The 22586-nt window shown below is 36.0% G+C and overlaps 1 protein-coding gene across 8 annotated transcripts in view; it reads right to left on the bottom strand.

Annotated features, from left to right (window-relative positions):
• The window catches only part of SEMA3A (semaphorin 3A), a 560896-nt gene extending 543152 nt beyond the window's left edge, over positions 1–17744 (bottom strand). For 7 of the 8 annotated variants that reach the window (XM_055590101.1, XM_055590100.1, XM_055590098.1 and 4 more), the window contains exon 1: positions 16158–17744. Coding sequence is in view for 1 of the 8 variants with exons in the window: in XM_055590097.1 (XP_055446072.1) it covers positions 16158–16247 (90 nt within the window). In the remaining 7 variants the exon portion in view is untranslated. The remainder of the gene's footprint in view (positions 1–16157) is intronic. The other variant, XM_055590102.1, reaches the window with a different exon arrangement.
• Positions 17745–22586: the final 4842 nt, after the last annotated feature.

Genomic DNA, 22586 nt, shown 5'->3' with positions numbered 1-22586 from the left:
ACAACTCCTGATTACCTGGGCACTCATTCCTGTTCTCACATGAAACACAAGGGTCAAAGCAAAACAGCTCTCTTCCCTATTCCTCCTTATAGAATAGCCTCTACCCTTGTAGTTTTCCCTAAAACGCTTCAGCATTAATCTTATTGGCTGCTTTGCTCTCCTGATAAGAATATCTCCAGTTTTAATACAAATCTAGGTTAAAATTCATTTTGGAAGAGCATGAAAATAAAGTCAACCTCACGGAAAATTTAAGAATCTTTTCAAAAATAAGAAAAAGAGAAAAGTGAGCTACAAAAATAATGTTTTAAATATGTTGCAGCTACCCAAATGTAGAGCTAACATTTAGAGCTAATCATCAGTAGAGTGATAAACTTTGAAGTTAAGCTTTATTAAATTAGTCAGTGTTTAATCAGAATAATTAATTTATTCAACAAATAATATGAATGCCTAATATATGCAAGATATTGAGGTGCCCAAGTTAAAAGATAAACATAACAAATATAAAAATTCTGTCTTTTATTAATACTGGGTAAACTGATTTTCTATTTAAATATTCATCTATTAAATTATTACAATCTTGTGTTTCTCATGAAAACTAACAAATACCCCAAAAAGTGATACATTAAAAGCATAGAAAATAATTTACATTTTTTATAATCCAGACTTTAAACTGCCCCTGAGAACCCAGTCTAAGACATTAACTTGCTTGATGTCCAGATAGTTTAATTTGCACTTAATAGTGTTATCATAAACTTAACTATTTCTTATAACTTAGGGACATGGCTACCATTACTACTTATTCCTAACCAAGTTCTATAGGAAGAAAAATTAAGAACATTTTAGTCAGTTTTCCAGTATCCAGCCTCTATGACAGCATTTAATATTCAATTCATCTTAAAGAAACTTGTATTATTCCTAGTTGTCCCTCTGCAAGTAAAAAGCATTATAGAACAGTAACTGCAACATGTTTGTAAAATTAGAATAACTAAAAAATACATCCCAAATATGTTTATAATACTGATTCAATAACAGAAATGACAAAAAATGCACTTGAAGTAACAAGGTTCCTCAAGTAATGTTACTAAAAGAATAAATGTATGCATTGGAAAGGTCTACAAAATGGACAAAAATTTACTTCCAGTTATTTGCTCAAGGTCAGAGCTAAATCTGCATATATTTTTCATCACTTTGTGTCAAAACAATGTTAATGTATACAGATATGTCTAAGCTATATATAGTGACATGGGAATATGAAAGCTATTAAATATAAAACAAAACAGCTTATTGCTACAGCCTTAGGATCTTATACCTGTAAGAGCATCCTCTGGGTCATGAATGAACAAATGACAAAAATGCTCAGAGTGAAGTAAACATATAGAGAGTAATTTCTATGAAAGCTATTGATTAATTCTCAAAACACATGGTCAATATTGGATTTGGTTTGCCTTTGTGGAGCTCCTTCGGACTCTCCAGCCAAGTCTCCCTCTCACTATCACCTTCTTTCTCAGGTAACTGTAAATTCCAACTGAACTGCTAACCAGTTGATGTTGAGGTAACATCCTTCTACAGTTGAAGTCATAGTGTTACACTGGCTTGTTTTTCCAATGAGATTTCACATTCATAAAATGTACCTTGAAATGCAGTTGTAAAGGAGACCCTACTCTGCCCTCAGTTGCTCACACATCCTAGTATCAGTTCCCTCTGGGACTTGCAGCAAAACTGAGCACTTTTGCAAATCTAAAAATAATCAGTCCATTAGTATCAAGTTGCTTTCCTGAATATAGCAAGGTGCTCTTTGTGCCTCCTTCAGCCCCAGCCACCATCCTAAGATGTATTATGTTCAGAATACAATGAGAACTTCTCTGACTTATTGTTTTCCTTTTAAGACTGAAGCTGTAAAACAAAACTGCATATAAAATTACATACAAAACTTTTTGCAAATTTGTAACATTATTTTACTACATTTATAAGGGTTGTGAATGTATATCTTGGCAAAAATAAAGCCACGGTATAAAACAAATGCAATGAATTGGAATACATTAATTAACACAACATTTTCTTTCCAATAACAATTATTGCTATTATACATACTTCTCCTGAGACACCCAAAAGAGAAAATATAAATTTTGCAGACTACAAAGGATTGTGAAAATGGGTGCTATTATTTCAACAGTATTGGTTATATCTATAAACAAGAAAACTTCCAAGAACAAATTTAAAGCATTGTTTTTAAAGAAAAAATTCCATTTAGCCTTCTCTTGGTTATTATCTGAAATTGGATAGAATATATTTCAGGCAGTCATTATTCTTGAAATAACTGGTTATTTTTCCATGTCTGGAGTTAATACTAAATAAGATTTTAGCAAGAACTATAGGAAAATTTTATTTATTTTTCATAAAGTTATAGGTTTTTAGAAAGTGATATGACACTGCAGTGATTATAAACCTTATAAGTGGTTCATTTAAAAAAAGCATTGTTTTGTCTTTTTCTCAAATATATACTAACAAGCTCCTCAAAATAATTTTTCAATTTTGAATCTTTGAACACCTGGAAAATAAATTACTACCTATGCAAAGAAATGGAGTCAAATGTTCTCTTTCAAATATGTTTTTATAGCCACTCACAGAACAATAAAAGCATTCTACTAAAATTCTTTTCCATGCTAAAAAATGCATTCAGGGGGTCTGCTTTGGGGGATTGTAAAGGGAGAAACCTGGGGTGCTTTAAGGTTAATGGACAGAGATTAAGGTTAATGGTTGAGTGCTCAAGGTTAAGTGCTATATTTACATAGCTGCCAATTCTCTTAAAAAAAAGTCTTCATGTCTATCAATCAGTTCCAGCTAATAGCCAATTAAACAGAAAATAAGGCATAGAGAATGAAGGTAAAGACCCTTCAATCTACATTTACAGGGCAGAATTGCCAATTCTCTATCAAGAATTTAGTGAACACCTACTTTGTCATGACAGTGTAGCACGTAGAACCCATGACCTGTGTCCATGAAGTTTTAGCCTCTAGCAGGGAATGGAACTAGATATGGAAATATGAAAATCTCAGTACAAAGAGCTATAAAGTAAATGACACAGGTCATACATGTTATGGCCTTCCCTGGTGGCACAGTGGTAAAAAACCCATCTGCCAATGTGGGAGATGCAGGTTCAATCCCTGGGTTGGGAAGATCCCCAGGAGAAGGAAATGACAACTCACTCCAGCATTCTTGCCTGAAAAATTCCATGGACAGAGGAGACTGGTGGGCTGTAGTCCATGGGACTGCAAAAGAATCAGACATGAATTATCAACTAAACAACAACAACAACAAAGATACATGTTACAAAATTCAAAGCAGGAAGGTATACTACCGAGCAGAAGATAAAGAGTACATGAACAATTTAGCACAAATATTAATAAGTAAGAAGTTCAATAGATAAAAATACTCCTTTTGAAACTGATCAGGACCCTGTGGGGGCCCTCCTGAGTACAAATGCCTCTTTGTCCACTGTTTCTTATTTGTAGGAAAAAGGTTTCCGCACCCTAGACCATCCCCGAGTTTCACCAAAGGACTGATTCAAACAGTTTCTAAGTAAGAAGTAAGGGAAGGCAAAAACAAAGAGAAGCAATCAAGAAACAGTGCAAAGAAGAAAACAGGATCCTGGTTCCTCCTCAAGGAATATATGTAACAATGAGCTTTACTGAGGAAGTAAGGCCCCCACCTCTTCAAACTACACAAGAGACAACTCTACATATGGACATCACCAGATGGTCAATATCGAAATCAGATTGATTATATTCTTTACAGCCAAAGATAGAGAAGCTCTATACAGGCAGCAAAAATAAGACTGAGGGCTGACAGTGGCTCAGATCATGAATTCCTCATTGCAAAATTCAGACTTAAACTGAAGAAAGTAAAGGAAAACACTAGGCCATTCAATATGATCTAAGTCAAATCCCTTATGATTATACAGTGGAAGTGACAAGAAGAGGTGGCAAGATACACAGAACTACACAAAAAAAGATTAATAACCCAGATAACCATGACGGTGTGATCACTCCTCTAGGGCCAGATATCCTGGAGTGCAAATTCAAGTGGTACTTGGGAAGCATCAGTACAAACAAAGCTAGTGGAGGTGATGGAATTCCCGCTGAACTATTTCAAATCCTAAAAGATGATGCTGTGAAAGTGCTGCACTACATGTGCTAGCAATTTTGGAAAAGTCAGCAGTGGCCATAGAACTGGAAAAGGTCAATTTTCATTTCAATCTCAAAGACTAGGAATGCCTAAGAATGCGCCAGCTATTGTACATTGTACTCATTTCACACGGTAGCAAGGTAATGCTCAAAATTCTTCAAGCTATACTTAAATAGTGTGTGAACTGAGAACTTTCAGATGTTCAAGGTGGATTTAGAAAAGGCAGAGGAACCAGAGATCAAATTGCCAACATCCTTTGGATCATAGAAAAGGCAAGAGAATTCCAGAAAAGCATCTACTTCTGCTTCATTGACTATGCTAAAGCCTTTGACTATGTGGATCACAACAAACTGTGGAAAATTCTTCAGGAGATAGCTATACAAGACCACCTGACCTGCCCCCTGAGAAATCTGTGTGCAGGTCAAGAAGCAACAGTTAGAACTGGACATGGAGCAATGGACTGGTTCAAAATTGGGAAAGGAGTACATCAAGGCTGTATATTGTCACTTATTTAACTTATATGCAGAGTACATCATGAGAAACGCTGGGCTGGAAGAAGCACAAGCTGGAATCAAGATTGCCAGGAAAGAAGCACAAGCTGGAATCAAGATTGCCAGGAGAAATATCAATAACTTCAGATATACAGATGATACCACCCTAATGGCAGTAAGTAAACAGGACCAGAAAGCCTCTTGATGAAGGCGAAAGAGGAGAGTAAGAAAGCTGGCTTAAAACTCAACATTCAAAAAACAAAGATTTTGGCATCCGGTCCCATCATTCACAGCAAACTTTTGGGGAAACAATGGAAATAGTGACAGACTCTATTTTCTTAGGCTCCCAAATCACTGTGGATGATAACTGTAGCCATGGAATTAAAAGATGCTTCCTCCTTGGAAGAAAAGCTATGACAAACCTAGACAGCATATTAAAAAGCTGAGACACTGCTTTGGCGACAAAAGTCCATATAGTCAAAGCTATGGTTTTTTCAGTTGTCATGTATTTATGTGAGAGTTGAAAGAAGGCTGAGGATGGAAGAACTGATGCTTTTGAACTGTGGTCTCTGAGAAAACCCTTGAAAGTCCTTTGGACAGAAAAGAGTCAAACCAGTCAATCCTAAAGAAGATCAATCCTAAAAAAAAGGACTGATGCTGAAGCTGAAGTTCCAATACTATGGCCACCTGATGTGAAGAGTTGAGTCATTAGAAAAGACTCTGATCTGGAAAAGACTGAAGGCAGGAGGAGAAGGGGATGACAGAGATAGTTGGATGGCAACACCAACACTATGGACAGGAGTTTGAGCAAATTCCAGGAGATAATGAAGGACTGGGAAGCCTGGTGTGCTGCAGTCCATGGGGTTGCAAAGAATCAAACATGACTGAATGACTGAATAACAACAAAAGTCCCTACCCAGGTGGGGATGGTAACTTCAGACTCAGCTCATGTTTCCTGGAACATGGCCCTGTTACCCTCACCACCAACCAATCAGAAGAATGTCACAGACTGCAGCCCACAGCTCAAATTTTGTATGTTAAAAAATGCTTCCCTGAAAACCATCAGGGATTTTGTGTCTTTTGAGCTTAGCTACCCAATCCCCTTGCTTGGCCCTACAATAAGCCTCAGTTCTTAACTTCAACTTTTGGTTTATTTCATTTCGCTGTGCATCAGGCACACAGACTTGTATTTGGCAAAGCTTTGCAGTTCTTTTCACATGGAAACTCTCAAGATCGGTTTAAAGCAAGACAGCAATAACAACAAAAATGACTAGAGACAATAACTTCAGCACACTAACTTCGATTTCTATTTAAACTTACTTAGATGAGGCACATCTGAAAAGTTTAGGCTAGTGTAAGGCTCTGAAGTATCCGGCAGTTATCCAAGGCAAACTCCATCACTAACCTCTGAATGACAACATGATTAATTACATAAATGAAGTTTACTAAAACAAGATTAATGTTCATCTCCGCAGTAGCCACTGGCAACATTGAGCAGCCTCACTTTCACTCAATTAGCAACATTCAGTCAGAGTATATTGTATTTCTTTAATTTTTTTTCACTCCCCCTGTATTTCCAACTGATTTTGAAATATATGCTAGGGATGGAGAATGTGGGGGTTAGGGGCTAAGGAGGAACCCTTGGAATGGTAGAGAAGGTGAAAAATAGACTCTTACATATGCATAGTCATTAAAAGTAAATTTGAAGATTTCTCTTAAAGAATATTTTCATTCAATAAGTTTCTTCCCCCTTGGTTAATTTCAGAATTTTAGAACGTGTTAGTCACTCTGTCATCTCCAACTCTTTGTGACCCCATGGATTATAGCCTGCCAGACTCCTCCATCCATGGACTTCTCCAGGCAAGAATACTGGAGTGGGTAGCCATTCTCTTCTCCAGGGGATTTTCCCAATCCAGAGATTGAACCTGGGTCTCCTGCATTGCAGGCAGATTCTCTACTGACTTAGCCACCAGGGAAGCCCCAAAATGTTTAGGGTGTGAGCTTAAATCAGACAAAAGTAAAGGAGAACCAAAAACTGACACTGAATTATAGCAGATCTTGATCTCCTGATAGTGGGGGTTTTGGTCAGGAAACAGCTTCCTGGGTCAGGGCCTGCCTGAGGCAGAAGGTCACTCAGAGGTGGAATGGAAGGGTGCTCAGCCCTTGTCCTGAAATTCAAGAATTTGTGAATTTTTCTGAAGCTAAGACATTAGAGACCCTTTTTGAATTAGAGCCAAGCTTTTAATAAAATGTAAACACCTCGGAAAGGGTGAAATTTTATTAATTAAAGGTATCCAAACTGTATTTTCAATCTGCTGTGTCTGTGTAAATTGGCTAGCTGTCATTACTACACCAATGGAATGAGTGCTTTGATTTAGGAGTTACCAGGAGGAGGACAACAATGAATAATGATAGCTAGCCAAAGAATAAAGGCTATTTTGGAGTACAGAGATTGTTGAACTGAAAACTGTGCTTTGGGCACAAGTTCAGGTTCTGCAGAAACTGGAAATCTGAAGATTTTGAAGCCCCAAATTAAGAGAGTTGATATTAAAACTTAATATTTCAAATAAAAAATGCAATGAATAGAAAAAATATGTAACAAATTCTGTACACATCTGAGAAATTTTCTAAAGATTTATAGTTTTGATTTCAAAAAGGAATATGATATAATTATAATACATTTTCATATTTCTTTAAGAAATAGCATCCTTAATATGGTTTCATGTTTTTTTTCTTATTATACATAATATAAGATAAATTAAGTTCACTATTTTCAGCTAATTACATTTTACCACCTCCATTTGATTATGTCTATGGCTTGACAGAATAAAAAATTATCTTTAATAGAAAAAAGCCAAATTATCATCTATTTAAAGTCTAAGAAATGCATTTGAATTCCTTAATTCATGATGAGCACTTAACAGAAGCTAGCTAGCAAAATTAACTGAATCAATGACCTCATTTTTTTAACATTCAAGTAACTTGAGGATATTTAATTACTCAAGACTTTATTAATTCAGTCAAGATTGACTAAGTCATTTAAAATGTATCATAAAAATAAATTTTAAAAATCAACATATATCTTTGTAAGAATAATTTTTTAACAAAATGTTTACTGTTAAATTATGTTTTATGTACTACTATTGATTAATGTTAAATATCATAAATGAAGTAATATATAAACATTTTAAAAAATTAGTCATAAAAGAAACTATATACATCATCTATTTCAAACTTTTTGTTTTACAGTTGAAAATATTGAGGTAGTGTAATTAAATAACATGACCATGGTCATACTGTTAATTTGAACTTATGGCAAGTAAAACCTACGAACTTTTGGTAAATTCTCTGCACATTATAAGACAATGTGCACACATTTTATAATAACTGTATAGTTAATATCTGTTCCTAAACAGTAAACTAATGGATTCAACCTGAATTGCATATAGTCTCTTAGCATTCATTTACTTAAGTATCTATTTAAACTTCTTAGTAGTACTTTTAAAATCCAGTAATTAACACTGACAACCACAGTAATAAAAGTACTCAAGATGCTCTAAAACTGCCCAACCCATAGTCCTTTCAGATAAAAATAGCTGGAGTTAATTCTTAAATGCTAATGATTATGTTGTAGGAACTCAAAAGATATCATCTGCTCGTTACACTGCTTCCTTCCTGCCACTTCACATCCTTCCCCAAAGGCATGCTTACCTCATGTGTGGTCACATATAACGTTAAGACTGTGGCCACAGCTGATGTGCCATGATGGGCGCTATTAGCCTCTTCCCATGTCAAAGTGTTTCTCCAAAACTATTATAGTATAGTGAGCTCTGGAAGCAATTCTATGCCTATCTTATATAAAGCCTTGTTTATATTAAGCAGCTATATAATTGACTCTGAGTTTTAGTCCATTAAAGTATAGTCTTTACCTAATTTAGTCAAATATAAAGGACACAAAAATTCCTCAGATATTTTAATTAATGAATCTAGACCTTTTTCAACCCTTCAAAATTGGTTGGTGTATATGTGTGTATGGTTTTTAAAGTTTACAGAGAAGGCAGAAATGCTTAAAATGTTTTAGAAACAAAACCAAAACAACAAAAGACAGCAGGTCTCTGCAATAACTGAAACCATAAAGTGAGGTATGCTTTTGTAGACAGGATGGACGTATGCAATACTACCCCTTAAACGGGGGACTTCCCGGGTGGCAAAGTGATAAAGAATCCACCTACCAATGCAGGAAGATACAAGAGACCCAGGGTCTATGCCTTTTTGGGAAGATACCTTGGAGTAGGAAATGTCAAACAGTTCCAGGATTCTCGCCTGGAAAATTCCATGAACAGAGGAGTCTGGTGAGTTACAATTCATGGGGTCACAAAGAGTTGGAAATGACTGAGCAACTGAGCACACATACGATCCTTAAATTAATCTCAAACTTCATGTTATCTACCTGTGGATAAAGGACTAACAACATGCTTTCCCCTTTTTCATGACAATTTGATCTTTTATGAACTGTTTAGCTCTATTCTTCTGATAAAAATTAGAATCACTAGAAAAATTTTGCCCATGGTAAAAATGAGCCATCTTCAATTGTAAGCACTTTTTTCAATTATCTACTTTCTTTTTTTATTTATTTTTTTTTAATTTTATTTTATTTTTAAATTTTACATAATTGTATTAGTTTCTTTCATTACTTAAATTATTCAAAATTGGGCAAGGAAGGGACACATTAAGAAATGACAATAATCGAATATGAATTCTTCATTAAATTTACAATTTGGGAAAAGGTTTGAGAAGGCTTGTTGTTTGGCCCAGGAAATAGTTATTTATTTAAACTTACTGTTAAGTGTAACTCAGATTCAGATACAAGTTTTCTGATTAAACATCATTGAAATATATTTTAATCTAAGGGAGAAGATAAATATTAAGCTTTCTGTGATATAAAAATTACATCAAACATACAGTGCTGCACTACATACAAAATCCTTTTAAAAGCCTGGTAGTCTTGTGTGAAGCCTCATATATATGATTTGTGCCTTTTCATATGTTTTTGTCATATGATAAAATTTCAAAATTCTTCCTGGAAACTTTACAAAGAACTTTGCAAAATTCTTCCACATGTAAATCACCAAAATGTCACATCATGCACATTCTCCACATTTGGAAAATGAACTACAAATTGTCAAAAACAGTATCTCACCCCAGTGTTTTCCTTCACATTCAGTGACCCACTTATGCAGAATTTTAAATTTATAATTGAGTCAAGTGTAATTAAAATGCTAAAATGTATACATACAATTAATAGCATAGGTTTAATCTAGGGAAATAAACTCTAGAATGATTGAAAATACTATTTATTGGGAAAATGATTATCTAGCATGTAAAATTTAAGCATATCAGCACATCTGGCCAGAAACAGAGTCAAAAACCTCAAACTTCTAATAGTAATACCAATAGAAAACTAATCATCTCTTTCTGCTATTCATCCAGGTTTGAATGTACAATATTAAGGAATAAAACAAAATGAAGTTGTCTGCTAATTAGATGTCTCTGAATTCTTGAGTTAGTCACACCTGCAACTTTTACTTTAAACATAAGCCTATCAGGAAGCCTACAGACAGAGCTTTAACATACTTAAAATATTTTAACAAAACATACTTTAAACACAGAGCTATGATAAATAGTACTTTATTACAAAATGAAAAATTCGTGTCCTGCTCAAAATAGGTTACAGGTTTCAATGGGCCTAAAATGAAGAGAATATGTATTGCTAAGCAGGAACAGAAACCAAGAACTCTTGGATATTGGCTACAGAAATAGAAACAAGGTGGCCAGGAGTCTGAAAGGTGTAGGAAAACTAGGAATGAGAACCCTTCATAGAAAAGGGAGGATCATGAGTTGAGTTGTAGTTGATTGCTGTCTTGGGATTCAGGATGTATGAAGCTGGGGAAGTGAGTAGAGATGGCCAACCACCACCTAAAGGAAATCAATCCTAAACATTTATTGGAGGGACTGATTCTGATGAAGTTCCAAAACTTTGGCCACCTGATGCGAAGAGCCAACTCATTGGAAAAGACCCTGATGCTGGGAAAGATTGAAGGAAGGAGGAGAAGGGGACAAAAGGGGATGAGATGGTTTGATGGCATCACCAACTCAATGAACGTGAATTTGAGCAAACTCCAGGGGATGGTGAAGGACAGGGAAGCCTAGCATGCTGCAGTCCATAGGGTCGCAAAGTACTGGGCATGACTGAGTAACTGAACAATAGCCAACCACCAGATATAGGTGGAACTGTCCACCAGCACAAAGTATGACCTAAGTATTTCTAATATTTCCTAGAACATGAACCAGTAATACTCAGCATCAGAAATAATTGTGAACTGGTGCCCTAGAGGAAGGTTGGGAATGGGTCAAGTAAAGAGTTGGGATAGGGGAAAGGAAGGCTTTCCCACTCAAGCTGAGTCTACAAATAAAAGCAGCTTCTGGATAATTCAAAAAGGATTTATGAGGATCAGATTAACTTCAAGGAGCTAGGCTGTTGATTTCTTTGAGTAATGATAATGACAGAAGAAGTCTTTGACTAGTGTTTTTTAAGTAATCATTAATCCTCAAGGTATTTAGAACTTTCAGATCTTGTCACCGTGGATTAATTTTTCTAAGATCTTAAGATTAATTTGAAAAAAAAAAAGATGTTTTTCTTTTTCTTTTATATAATAGTCTATGGTTTTATATATGCCAATCATATTTAAGAATCTTTTTCAAATACCTTTCATCAAAACCAAAAGGATATGTTAGAATTATAGTAACATATCTACCTACTTTTTCAGAAAAAAATGGGCAGAGGTTGTTAACATTTTAAAGGCATTTCCTCATGTTCATTTCATTTGCCTTGCCTAAATCTACTTGTGTTTATAAAAGAAACTAATGTTTGGTTTAAAAATTTAATAATACGGACTTGAAAAAATCCTTTTAAACTGAATATTCTGATTTTATCAGGGAGTGAATACATAAGTCTATAACGATACAAGTTTTGTTATGAAATAGAGCATTTTTATCAAAAATATTTTAGTTTTGATCTCTCTACAAAGTACTCTCAATCATACTGATGAATGTCTATCTTAGGGAGAAAGTGTTTTGCTGATAGAGAAACCACAGATGCAGGCCCTTGGAAAATCTGTATATGAAGTGAAAATTTTCAGATATGTGCTTTCCAGGCTGTGTTCTCATGACAAATATATATATATATACATATATATATATATATCTCTCCACAGATAAGAAAAAATCCAATTAGCATTTTATCTTTAAAAAGAAAAATAAATATCCAGGTGTTCCTATTGAATAACTGAGGCCTAAAAATCTCTGAGGGTAAGTAACTTAGAGCTGCTATTTTTCAGTGCTTTGGAGGGGGGAATGTGTTTTGGTGACTCTCTTTGGGAGGTCCCTGTGATTAGAGTCACCTCTGAAAGTCAACAGTGGTTGGAAACAGTGATTGGAAATACCCTCAGGAAACAGACTCTTCTCAGAGACTCAGTATTAATAGGAATGGAAATTTGGCAACTGAGTAAGAGTGAATGGATCAGTTCTTCCCCAAATGTCTAGGGTTAAATGCAACTCCTTCTTTACCTATAATAAAAAACTATGACAAGTAGTAGCATCTATAAGTGCTGAATGAGTGATGTAACTTGAAGTGAGGTCATGTTTATTGGCATTTAATTATTTAAATTGTTTGACTGGATGTTATTTCCATTTATAAATCCCTTTCATTGAGCAGTCCTTTTAAAGTGATCAGAGATGAAATCAGCTGTACTGAAAATGAAGTCACTTTTTAGAGAAGAAGTAAAGTCCAGTGGTTGGAGGAGATATTTGTCCTTGGAGGAAGTTAATTTGAGCCCAAGTTCCACTACCTATTAGCTGTGTGACACTGGCCAAGTCCTTAAACCACTCTATTTTTATATTTATAAACATGAATAGAAACTACCTGCTTTGGTACGCTCTAAGAACTAAATAAATAATGTGCAAAAAATGCTCAAAACAGTGTCTGGTTCCTTGAGGAATCCCTAACTCATGTTATTCATTAGAACCCTATCTGGAAGTAGGTGGCTTCCAATTCAGAGCAAAAAATAGAACCCTGAATAGAACAGTATCTGGAAGATACAGCTGCTGTCATTGATAAGGCAGGAGGACATCTAGGATGTACTGTATCCATTATAAAGTCAACTACACTGTTTCCTCCTTGATTGATCATTGAAATTGGACTGTATTTTTTCCTACAATTTCTGCCTTGATATGTAATATAGTTCCTTTATTATGAGTGAAAATGGAGTTATTAAATCCTGTAATTGCTGATTTAAGGTTAAAAAAAGTTATTTAAAAGAGAATATCCCTTAGAATAAGTTGATATATTCCTATGATTGCTAAAAAATTTCCTCCAAACATATAGAATTTTCACATCTAATATATATCTATATATACTTACATTATTTGTATTACTTAATTACTCATTACAATCTTACTTGAAAACATGCTCAGATAAAGCCACAGGGACACAAAACACATAGTTAAATGAAAAGAAATGGTCCTTATTTAAGGACCATCTAATTTGTGAATTCACAAATTTTAACATGGTATTTATTAGCAAAACACAGTTCCCTTTAAAAGCTTTTTAAAAAATTGGACTTAACCATAATGCTTTCTAGCACAAATTTTAATTGGAATAGTTATAACTAAGCCACCATTATAAGCTTTAGATGACTAAATTACTTCTCTGAGGATGTCACTAGGTTTATACCATCTTCAATTCCATTTAGCTATACTACTACTGCTGCTGCTGCTGTCGCTTCAGTCGTGTCCGACTCTGTGTGACCCCATAGACCGCAGCCCACCAGGCTCCCCCGTCCCTGGGATTCTCCAGGCAAGAAGGCTGGAGTGGGTTGCCATTTCCTTCTCCAATGCTTGCAAGTGAAAAGTGAAAGTGAAGTTGCTCAGTCGTGTCCAACCCTCAGGGACCCCATGGACTGCAGCCTACCAGGCTCCTCCATCTATGGGATTTTCCAGGCAAGAGTACTGGAGTGGGGTGCCATTGCCTTTTCTGCCATTTAGCTATCGTCTTCAATAAATTTCACTATTGGTGACATAAAATTATCAGCAGAAGTGACGCATTTATAATTCACTTTCTAACATATAGTTAGCACTGAAACATAATAAATCTTAGGTAAAAATATCAAACTCCTCTGTCACTTCATCTTCACCCCCAGAGTGCCTCTTAAAGTTTATTAAATTAACTGAAATTGAAGCAAAGGTTATATATTCTATTTAATGAATAAAATTCTCATTCATCATCCTATGCCCTCAATAATTGGTTTGACTGACTTTTTCATTTAATTATTATTTTTTATATGAACTAAAGATACTAACCATTGTGTTGCTATCATATAATATCAACTATGAAGGCTTCCCTGGTGGCTCAGATGTTAAAGCGTCTGCCTGCACTGTGGGAGACCTGGGTTCAATCCCTGGGTCAGAAAGATCCCCTGGAGAAGGAAATGGCAACCCACTCCAGTATTCTTGCCTGGAGAATCCCATGGAAGGAGGAGCCTGGTGTGCTACAGTCCACAGGGTTGCAAAGAGTCGGACACGACTGAGCAACTTCACTTTCACTTTTATGAAGTTTTTAAAAAGTGTGGTATAGTTCCACTTGATTTTTATTACACTTTGAAAAGCAAGTGAAGTAAATCAAGAAGAAACAAATCTAAATGCAGTGCTGAAGTGAGGTCCAGCCATTCAAACTGGCTTCCTATTAATCACACAGCTGACCTTTCATTAAGGGGCACTTGTTGGAGTCATTGACACGGTTACAGCATTCACATGTGCGAACTGTACTCTGTGGTATTCATGTTCTGGCGAAGGCACAGTGAAATTAGATTCTCTCCCTGTAGGGGGTAGACATTGACCGCTATTCAATGCCAACAATTGTCGGTTAAAGTATTTCATGAAGAATGACTTTTAACTGCATTTACTCCACCATCAGTAATGTCAAATGCAATTGTTAAAGAAATATATTTAACTATTGGTAATTAATTAAACCTTTCATAGCAGCAACTTTATCCAAGCTAAATCATTTCTGAAAATACACAAAGGAGTCATCAGGATTCTACCGTCATGGCTTTTAAACCATCAATTTTATGATGTCCATCTATAATAGTTAGAAAACAAAAACAAAACAGCAGCCAGTGGGGAATTATTTAAACAATGCAACAATGTTTTATCTAGTTTCACTTGTCCATGTACCTTATGTATGTGAAATGTCTTTTGGGATGACAATGCATTCCAGACAAATTTTTTAAATAAAAAATGCCTAAATTAAGAAAACAAGATAAAACCTCAAAAGGCTACAAATAGATACGATGTGCTGAGAGTTTTTATTGTATCCTCTTTTAATATGATCATCTTTGTGCAATATTTGATGGACTGAATTTGGGAATCATAACTGGAATCTTTGTCAGGGCATATGTCCCATGTGCTTATTTCCTACATGGAACATCATACATATGAACAGCAAACACATTCTTTCACATTGGTTGACATTCCACCTGAAAGGTCCACCACAGTTAGCTTGTTAACACAATTCAGGATATATGGTATAGTAGTAAAAAGACTCCCCATAGCCAAGTAAAACTTGGAGTAGGAGGCTCAAGGAACAGGGCTGTACTTAGATCAAATCTGAATTTCAAGTTCAAACATAGTTTAATGGTGAATCTAAAGTTGTAAATGCAAAGTAAACTCAATGTGAAGGCTGCTTGAAACCACGCACAAAAGACGAAAAAGTCAAAGTTGAGATTTGCCACATCTGGTTTTAATATCTTTTCTTATGCTATTAGACAAATGACCTTTTGTTTTGTTTTGTTTTAAAAATTCATTATCATTGTCATGGCTGCTACAGCTTAATACTGTTTTTAGAATTTTTAAGATCACTTCTTTGGTAAGGGACCGAGCTATAGAATGCATTTAAGAAAAATTACAAGCATATTTCTCCCATTAATGTTTGATTAGTGATGTAACCGAATAGCTATGTGTAAAAGTTGAAATCCATCTTCAAGAAGAGTATGTGCCTTCTTAAATAATTACTTTCCTATTCTTAGAACTATGACAAAGCACTTGCCCATCATCATTTGACAGCAATAAAGGACATTTCATCCAGAAAGAGAGGGTAGTATGCTAGGTTACAGGATTGAATTAGCAATATGATTAGCACCACATTTCAGTTCCAAGACTTTCTGAATGAGGAAGTTACTTCGGAGTCTAAGCTTCAGTGACAGTGCCAAGGCACTGTTGGAAAATGAAACCGGAGGAAATCCACAGGGTTATCAACACAGGTTTTTTTGCTAGTTCACTTTTGCACAGTCTTCAGAGGATTCCCTGAGAGTAAACATCCCTAATTAATTCCCAAATAAAAGAAGGAAAGATAAATTTTCCACTTACTTCATTTGCTGTCCTTTGTCCGCACGCTGAAATGAAAGGGTGGTTCTGCCGATCCTTACCTAGCTCCAGGTTGCCCTCCGGATTAGGCATAAACGTGAGCGGCGAGAAGCATGTTGACTTTGTAACTGTACAAGGAGCAGCCCATCGCGCTGCTGCCTGAGAGCCGGTCAGGACAAAGTGCTAAACTTCAGCCCGAGAGCACAGCATCTATTACCCCTGAGGCTCTACCATTTCACCTACACCTGGGCGGATCTATCAAGCTTCATCTCTATTAGAGCTATTTGACTCTGTGGTTTAAGAGGCAGAAGGAAAAAAAAAAAAAAGAGGCTTGCCGTTGTCACACTTGTTTCCTATTAAAGAGCCTTACGGTGGATTGAGTAATTGTGTACGAAGGTAGTCTGGCTGGCAGATGTGTGCAGCCCCAGCGGAGCACTAGATTCAAGGCAGATGGGTTGTACCAGGGCGCAAACAACATTGAAAGAGAGAGAGGCGTGATTAAAACAGCAGGCCTCTGTTTTATAGTGCTGGAAGTGGGGTAGCCTTAAAGCTCCTGGGAACTGGAGTTCCCCAAATGGCATTGCTCTATAGCATGGAAAACAATAAATCCAATAAAAAAGAAAGATGTTCGAGCAACAAAAGTTATAGAGATATTTATAATATTCACTTTAACTATTAATGAAGAATTAAATGAAGCACCCCTCCCCCACACACTCTAACTGAACTTAATTAAAACTACTCAATCATGGGTCATAGTGGGTTACTGATAATGTTAATGTGATGGATTTGAAACAGATCCCTCATTCTGCTGTATAAGCCCTGGTTATCTTTTTAAATCTGAATTAAATTGCTTTAAGGAGATTTACACTGTCAGACAGATTGACATTCTGCAATTGGGCATTTTTTAAAGATGTAACTGAAGCCAATTGTTAGGAAAATATCCTCTTGCAGGTGTGTCTCATACCATATATTATCTCAAGCAATTTAACCCATGGAAACTTCAGGGCTGTCTGTGTCACACTCTTTGAGCATCAAAAGTGTGTAAGTAATCACACTGAGGGTGTGTATGTACGTGTGAGGGTTTTGATATCTTAAAGACATTATAAGCACACATGAATATTAAAGTAACAAAAAATATACTACTGATAAAGTACAGAAACGCCTACAGAAATAGTGCATAGGAGAGCAATTCATATTATTAAAAAAAAAAAAAACACAACTGTATTTCAGTAAGCCAGATTAAGTTTACCTGTGACTACCTAGTTTCTTTCGTGAAATTCAGCCAAAAATTAAGATTTGCAGATTTCAAAATTTTTCATTGGAAAAACAAATAAAACTTTTATATTTTCATGGTTTCACATAAAATGCTATGAATACTTTCACAGTGAATTTTTTTCTATCTTGACTAAAAATGGGATATACTGGAAATGTCCCAAGAAACAATGTTCTTAAGAGTTTCCAGTCCAACTTATCCACCAAAGTTTGAGTTTGATTTGGAGAAGCATACAGACTTTATTTCCAGCTTTTTTTTTTTAAACAACCCATCACATATGCCTATTCTCAAGAGAGTCCTTTATACCAAATGTTATCTAATTTATGAACAAATGATCCAGTGCTTGCTGTTCGCTTTTTTTTTTTTAAAGAAGGTAAGAAACCAGAATTTTCCCAAACTCTCTCATCGCTTATCCCCACCACTTCCATTGGGTTTATCACTGTCCCTTCTACACACATTCCTCGCTTCAGTTACCTCTCTGATAGTTACTATGGTTACATTATCTGTGAATTTGTTATTAATAAGATTGCTATATTAATTATATAAGATTAATAATAAATTCCAAATGTGATTTTCCATTTCCAACTCAGTAACAAAATATTTTGTTAGAAATTGTGTACGCATTTTCCTATTTGATATATTCAACTATTTAAAATATTTGAACTGAACTGTCATTGAAACCAATTCATGGCATTTTAAATTATCTGATTCAAAATTTAATTCTATTTTTAAACATGTGTCTCAGCCGGGTCAAGATTTTAAAGCCCAAATGGTAAATAATTTGAATTTCAAGCTATTTATTTCTGAGTTTAAGTTAATAATAATAATAATAATAAAATACCCTTGTGCTGATCCCTAGCAGCTAGTCAGAATTTCTGTAAAACTATATCAATGTTTAAATGTAAATACACTTTAAATGAATATCTTTTAAAATATTTCATATACTTGAATTTTTCTACCCCATGATTTCAATATTGGGCCTTGTTAACCTAAGAAGATAAAACACAAGGAGCTCATTAAATTATGTGGTTTAGGTGGGTGCAATTATATATAAGGTAAAGATGGGACAGAAAATTTTATGTTTTTGCTAATAAATCAGCTCTTGAATATGAGAAAGGTGGCTTTCTCTTTCTCTCTCTCTATTTTTTGTTTTTGTTGATTCATCAACAATATCATCTATTAGGCAGGAAAAGAAATGTATGTCTCAAACTGTAAGTATTCTATTACTGACTTTATCCTATTATTAAAATGGTATAGAAAAAATATCACTAGACTAGGATGCATAAAATTAGAGCAGAGGAAATATTTCTATGAGCAGATTTGAATAAATATACAGAGATTTGTAAACTGGGTGTGTAATCAAGAATTCAACAAGTAATTAGGAGCAACTCCTTTTATGAGATGAGGCATGGGAAACAATTTCCAACACTGCTCATTTTCTTCCTCTTAGATCTTAAAATATCGTCCTTAAAAGATGCTTCTGATCAAGGTCAAAAACATCCTCACCAAAAACTTTATTTTCATAAAAATGCTGGTGATTTGCTGCTGTTGCTTGGTCGCTTTAGTTGTGTCCAACTTTGTGCGACCCTATGGACTGCAGCCAGCCAGGCTCTTCTGTCCATGGGATTCTCTAGGCAAGAATACTGGAGTGGGTTGCCCTGCCTCCTCCAGGGGATCTTCTCAGTCCAGGGCTGGAACCCAGGTCTCCCATGTTGCAGGCAGATTCTTTATTGCTGAGCCACCAGGGAAGCCCTACTGGTGATTTAGGGGAAAGGTAAAAATTACTACCTAGGGCATTTTCTTGATTTGTTCTCTATCTTCTGGATTACTTTAGGATGTTAACTAGTTGACCCCGTCAGCCTGGTATATAGTACATCCTTCAAAGGACAAAAGAGTTTTCTTGGGGAATATGAATAGTCTGTTGTGTTAAAAAAGATACAGGAGTCATCAAAAAGGCTCCAGATTGGCTGAGGTCCTATACTATAAATCCCCCTAAGGAGGCGAAACAAGGAGAGTTATTTTGAAAAAAAAAAAAAAAAAAATGTATGGGCAAGGGCAAAGTTAGTCTAAGTTTGGAAGTAAGGAACAGAGGGGTGGGGAAATTTACATTAAAGGAAAGAGATCTAAAAAAGTAGTTCTACTAACCCTATAATTTTACTTAGGGTAATACTAGAAACTGTGCAAGTTTATCACAAAATATTTGTGAGTCGATTAATCCAAACACTAAAAATATAGAATAAAAATGATTAGGTTTATAATTCTTCAAAATGTGTCAGGCAGTTTTTATTTCAGCTAAACAAATAATAGATGCTTCTTATAAGCTATCACTAATGTAGACTTCATAGCGAAGCAAAGCAAGACCCAACAACTGACCTCAAGACATTTTACAAACTACTTGAGAAAAAATATATATACACAATAAATTAAATGAGGGTTTATGATTGGAAAGAATGATACAGACAATAAATTTAATGAAAGGTCAGAAAAATGAGAGAACAGTGTGGACTGCATGGATTCTGAGGTAGATAAGGATACTGTGCAGTTCGGAAATGATGACAAAAACAGTCTGTCAAATAGAGGGTTTGAATTGGGGAATCAAGGAGAATGTCTGGGAGGGGTGAGATTGTGTAGAACAAAGAAACATTGTTGGAAGTTTTCTGGTAAGCACCTGGCATGATAAATATGTTTTGGAAAGAAAATTGGAAGGGATTAGAAAAAGGCAAGGCAACCTTGGAGTCTGCTGCAATAACTCAGGCACTGACCTATATTTCTCACTAGATCATCACTTTTCCCTCTGAGTAGGACTATCCCTACTACTGAAATACTCTAGTCCTCCTTACATTCCACTCCCATTTCTATTCCTATGTTCATGCCATGTCCTCGTGCTTCATGGAAACTGCTGAATTTTAAAAGCTTTTCAATGTAAATAACTATTCTGTTCAGTTCAGTTCAGTCGCTCAGTTGTGTCTGACTCTTTGCGACCCCATGAATCACAGTATGCCAGACCTCCCTGTCCATCACCAACTCCCGGAGTTCACTCAGACTCACGTCCATCGAGTCAGTGATGCCATCCAGCCATCTCATCCTCTGTCGTCCCCTTCTCCTCCTGCCCCCAATCCCTCCCAGCATCAGAGTCTTTTCCAATGAGTCAACTCTTCGCATGAGGTGGCCAAAGTACTGGAGTTTCAGCTTTAGTATCATTCCTTCCAAAGAAATCCCAGGGCTGATCTCCTTCAGAATGGACTGGTTGGTTCTCCTTTCAGTCCAAAGGACTCTCAAGTCTTCTCCAACACCACAGTTCAAAAGCATCAATTCTTCGGCGCTCAGCCTTCTTCACAGTCCAACTCTCACATCCATACATGACCACAGGAAAAACCATAGCCTTGACTAGACGGACCTTTGTTGGCAAAGTAATGTCTCTGCTCTTGAATGTGCTATCCAGGTTGGTCATAACTTTCCTTCCAAGGAGTAAGTGTCTTTCAATTTCATGGCTGCAGTCACCATCTGCAGTGATTTTGGAGCCCAGAAAAATAAAGTCTGACACTGTTTCCCCATCTATTTCCCATGAAGTGATGGGACCAGATGCCATGATCTTTGTTTTCTACTTGTTGAGCTGTAAGCCAACTTTTTCACTCTCCTCTTTCACTTTCATCAAGAGGCTTTTTAGTTCCTCTTCACTTTCTGCCATTAGGGTGGTTTCATCTGCATATCTGAGGTTATTGATATTTCTCCTGGCAATCTTGATTCCAGCTTGTGCTTCTTCCAGCCCAGCATTTCTCATGATGTACTCTGCATATAAGTTAAATAAGCAGGGTGACAATATACAGCCTTGACGTACTCCTTTTCCTATTTGGAAGCAGTCTGTAGTTTCATGTCCAGTTCTAACTGTTGCTTCCTGACCTGCATACAGATTTCTCAAGAGGCAGGTCAGGTGGTCTGGTATTCCCATCTCTTGAAGAATTTTCCACAGTTTATTGTGATCCACACAGTCAAAGGCTTTGGCATAGTCAATAAAGCAGAAATAGATGTTTTCTGGAACTCTCTTGCTTTTTCCATGATCCAGCGGATGTTGGCAATTTGATCTCTGGTTCCTCTGCTTTTTCTAAAACCAGCTTGAACATCAGGAAGTTCACGGTTAACATATTGCTGCTTAATAGCAAATTAACTGTCCCCAAAATCATTTTTAAAAAATGGCTTTCCAATCCCTGTTTGTAAAATTTAAATATAATGAGATCACTAACTAGAGCTTAATACAAGGGATGAGTATAGCTTAAGATAAATACTCAATGCCTTTCTCTGTATCTTCAATTACTGATATATTAACTTGGTTTACTACAATGTCATAAATATTTTATCAAACTTCAGTTCAATTCAGTTGCCCAGTCATGTTTGACTCTTTGCAACCCCACGGACTCCAGCACACCAGGCTTTGCTGTCCATCACCATCTCCCAGAGCTTGTTCAAACTCATCTCCTTTGAGTTGGTGATGCAATCCAACCACCTCATCTTCTGTCCTCCACTTCTTCTCATGCCTTCAATCTTTCCCAGCATCATGGTCTTTTCCACTGAGTCAGTTCTTTGCATCAGTGGCCAAAGTACTAGAGTTTCAGCTTCAGCATCAGTCCTTCCAATGAATATTCAGGACTGATTTCCTTTAGGATTGACTGGTTTGATCTCCTTGAAGTCCAAGGGACTCTCAAGAGTTTTCTCTAACACCACAGTTCCAAAGCATCAATTATTCAGTGCTCAGCTTTCTTTATGGTCCAACTCTCATATCCATACGTGACTATAGGAAAAACCATAGCTTTGACTAGATGGACCTTTGTTGGCAAAGTAATGTCTCTGCTTTTTAATATGCTCTCTAGGTTGGTCATAGCTATTCTTTCAAGGAGCAAGCGTCTTTTAATTTCATGGCTGCAGTCACCATCTGCAGTGATTTTGGCAGCTGAGAAAATAAAGTATGTCACTATCTCCATTGTTTCCCAATCTATTTCCCATGAAATGATTGGAATGGATGCCATGATTAATTTTGAATGTAGAGTTTTTGCCAGCCTTTCACTCTCTTCTTTCACTTTCATCAAGAGGCTCTTTAGTTTCCATTCATTTTCTGCCATAAGGATGGTGTCATCTGCATATCTGTTGCTATTGATATTTCTCCC

Source organism: Bubalus kerabau, chromosome 8, assembly GCF_029407905.1.
Source record: "Bubalus kerabau isolate K-KA32 ecotype Philippines breed swamp buffalo chromosome 8, PCC_UOA_SB_1v2, whole genome shotgun sequence".
Taxonomy (NCBI): Eukaryota; Metazoa; Chordata; class Mammalia; order Artiodactyla; family Bovidae; genus Bubalus; species Bubalus kerabau.
Note: the sequence above shows the minus strand (reverse complement) of the source record. Positions and strands in the feature narration are given on the sequence as shown.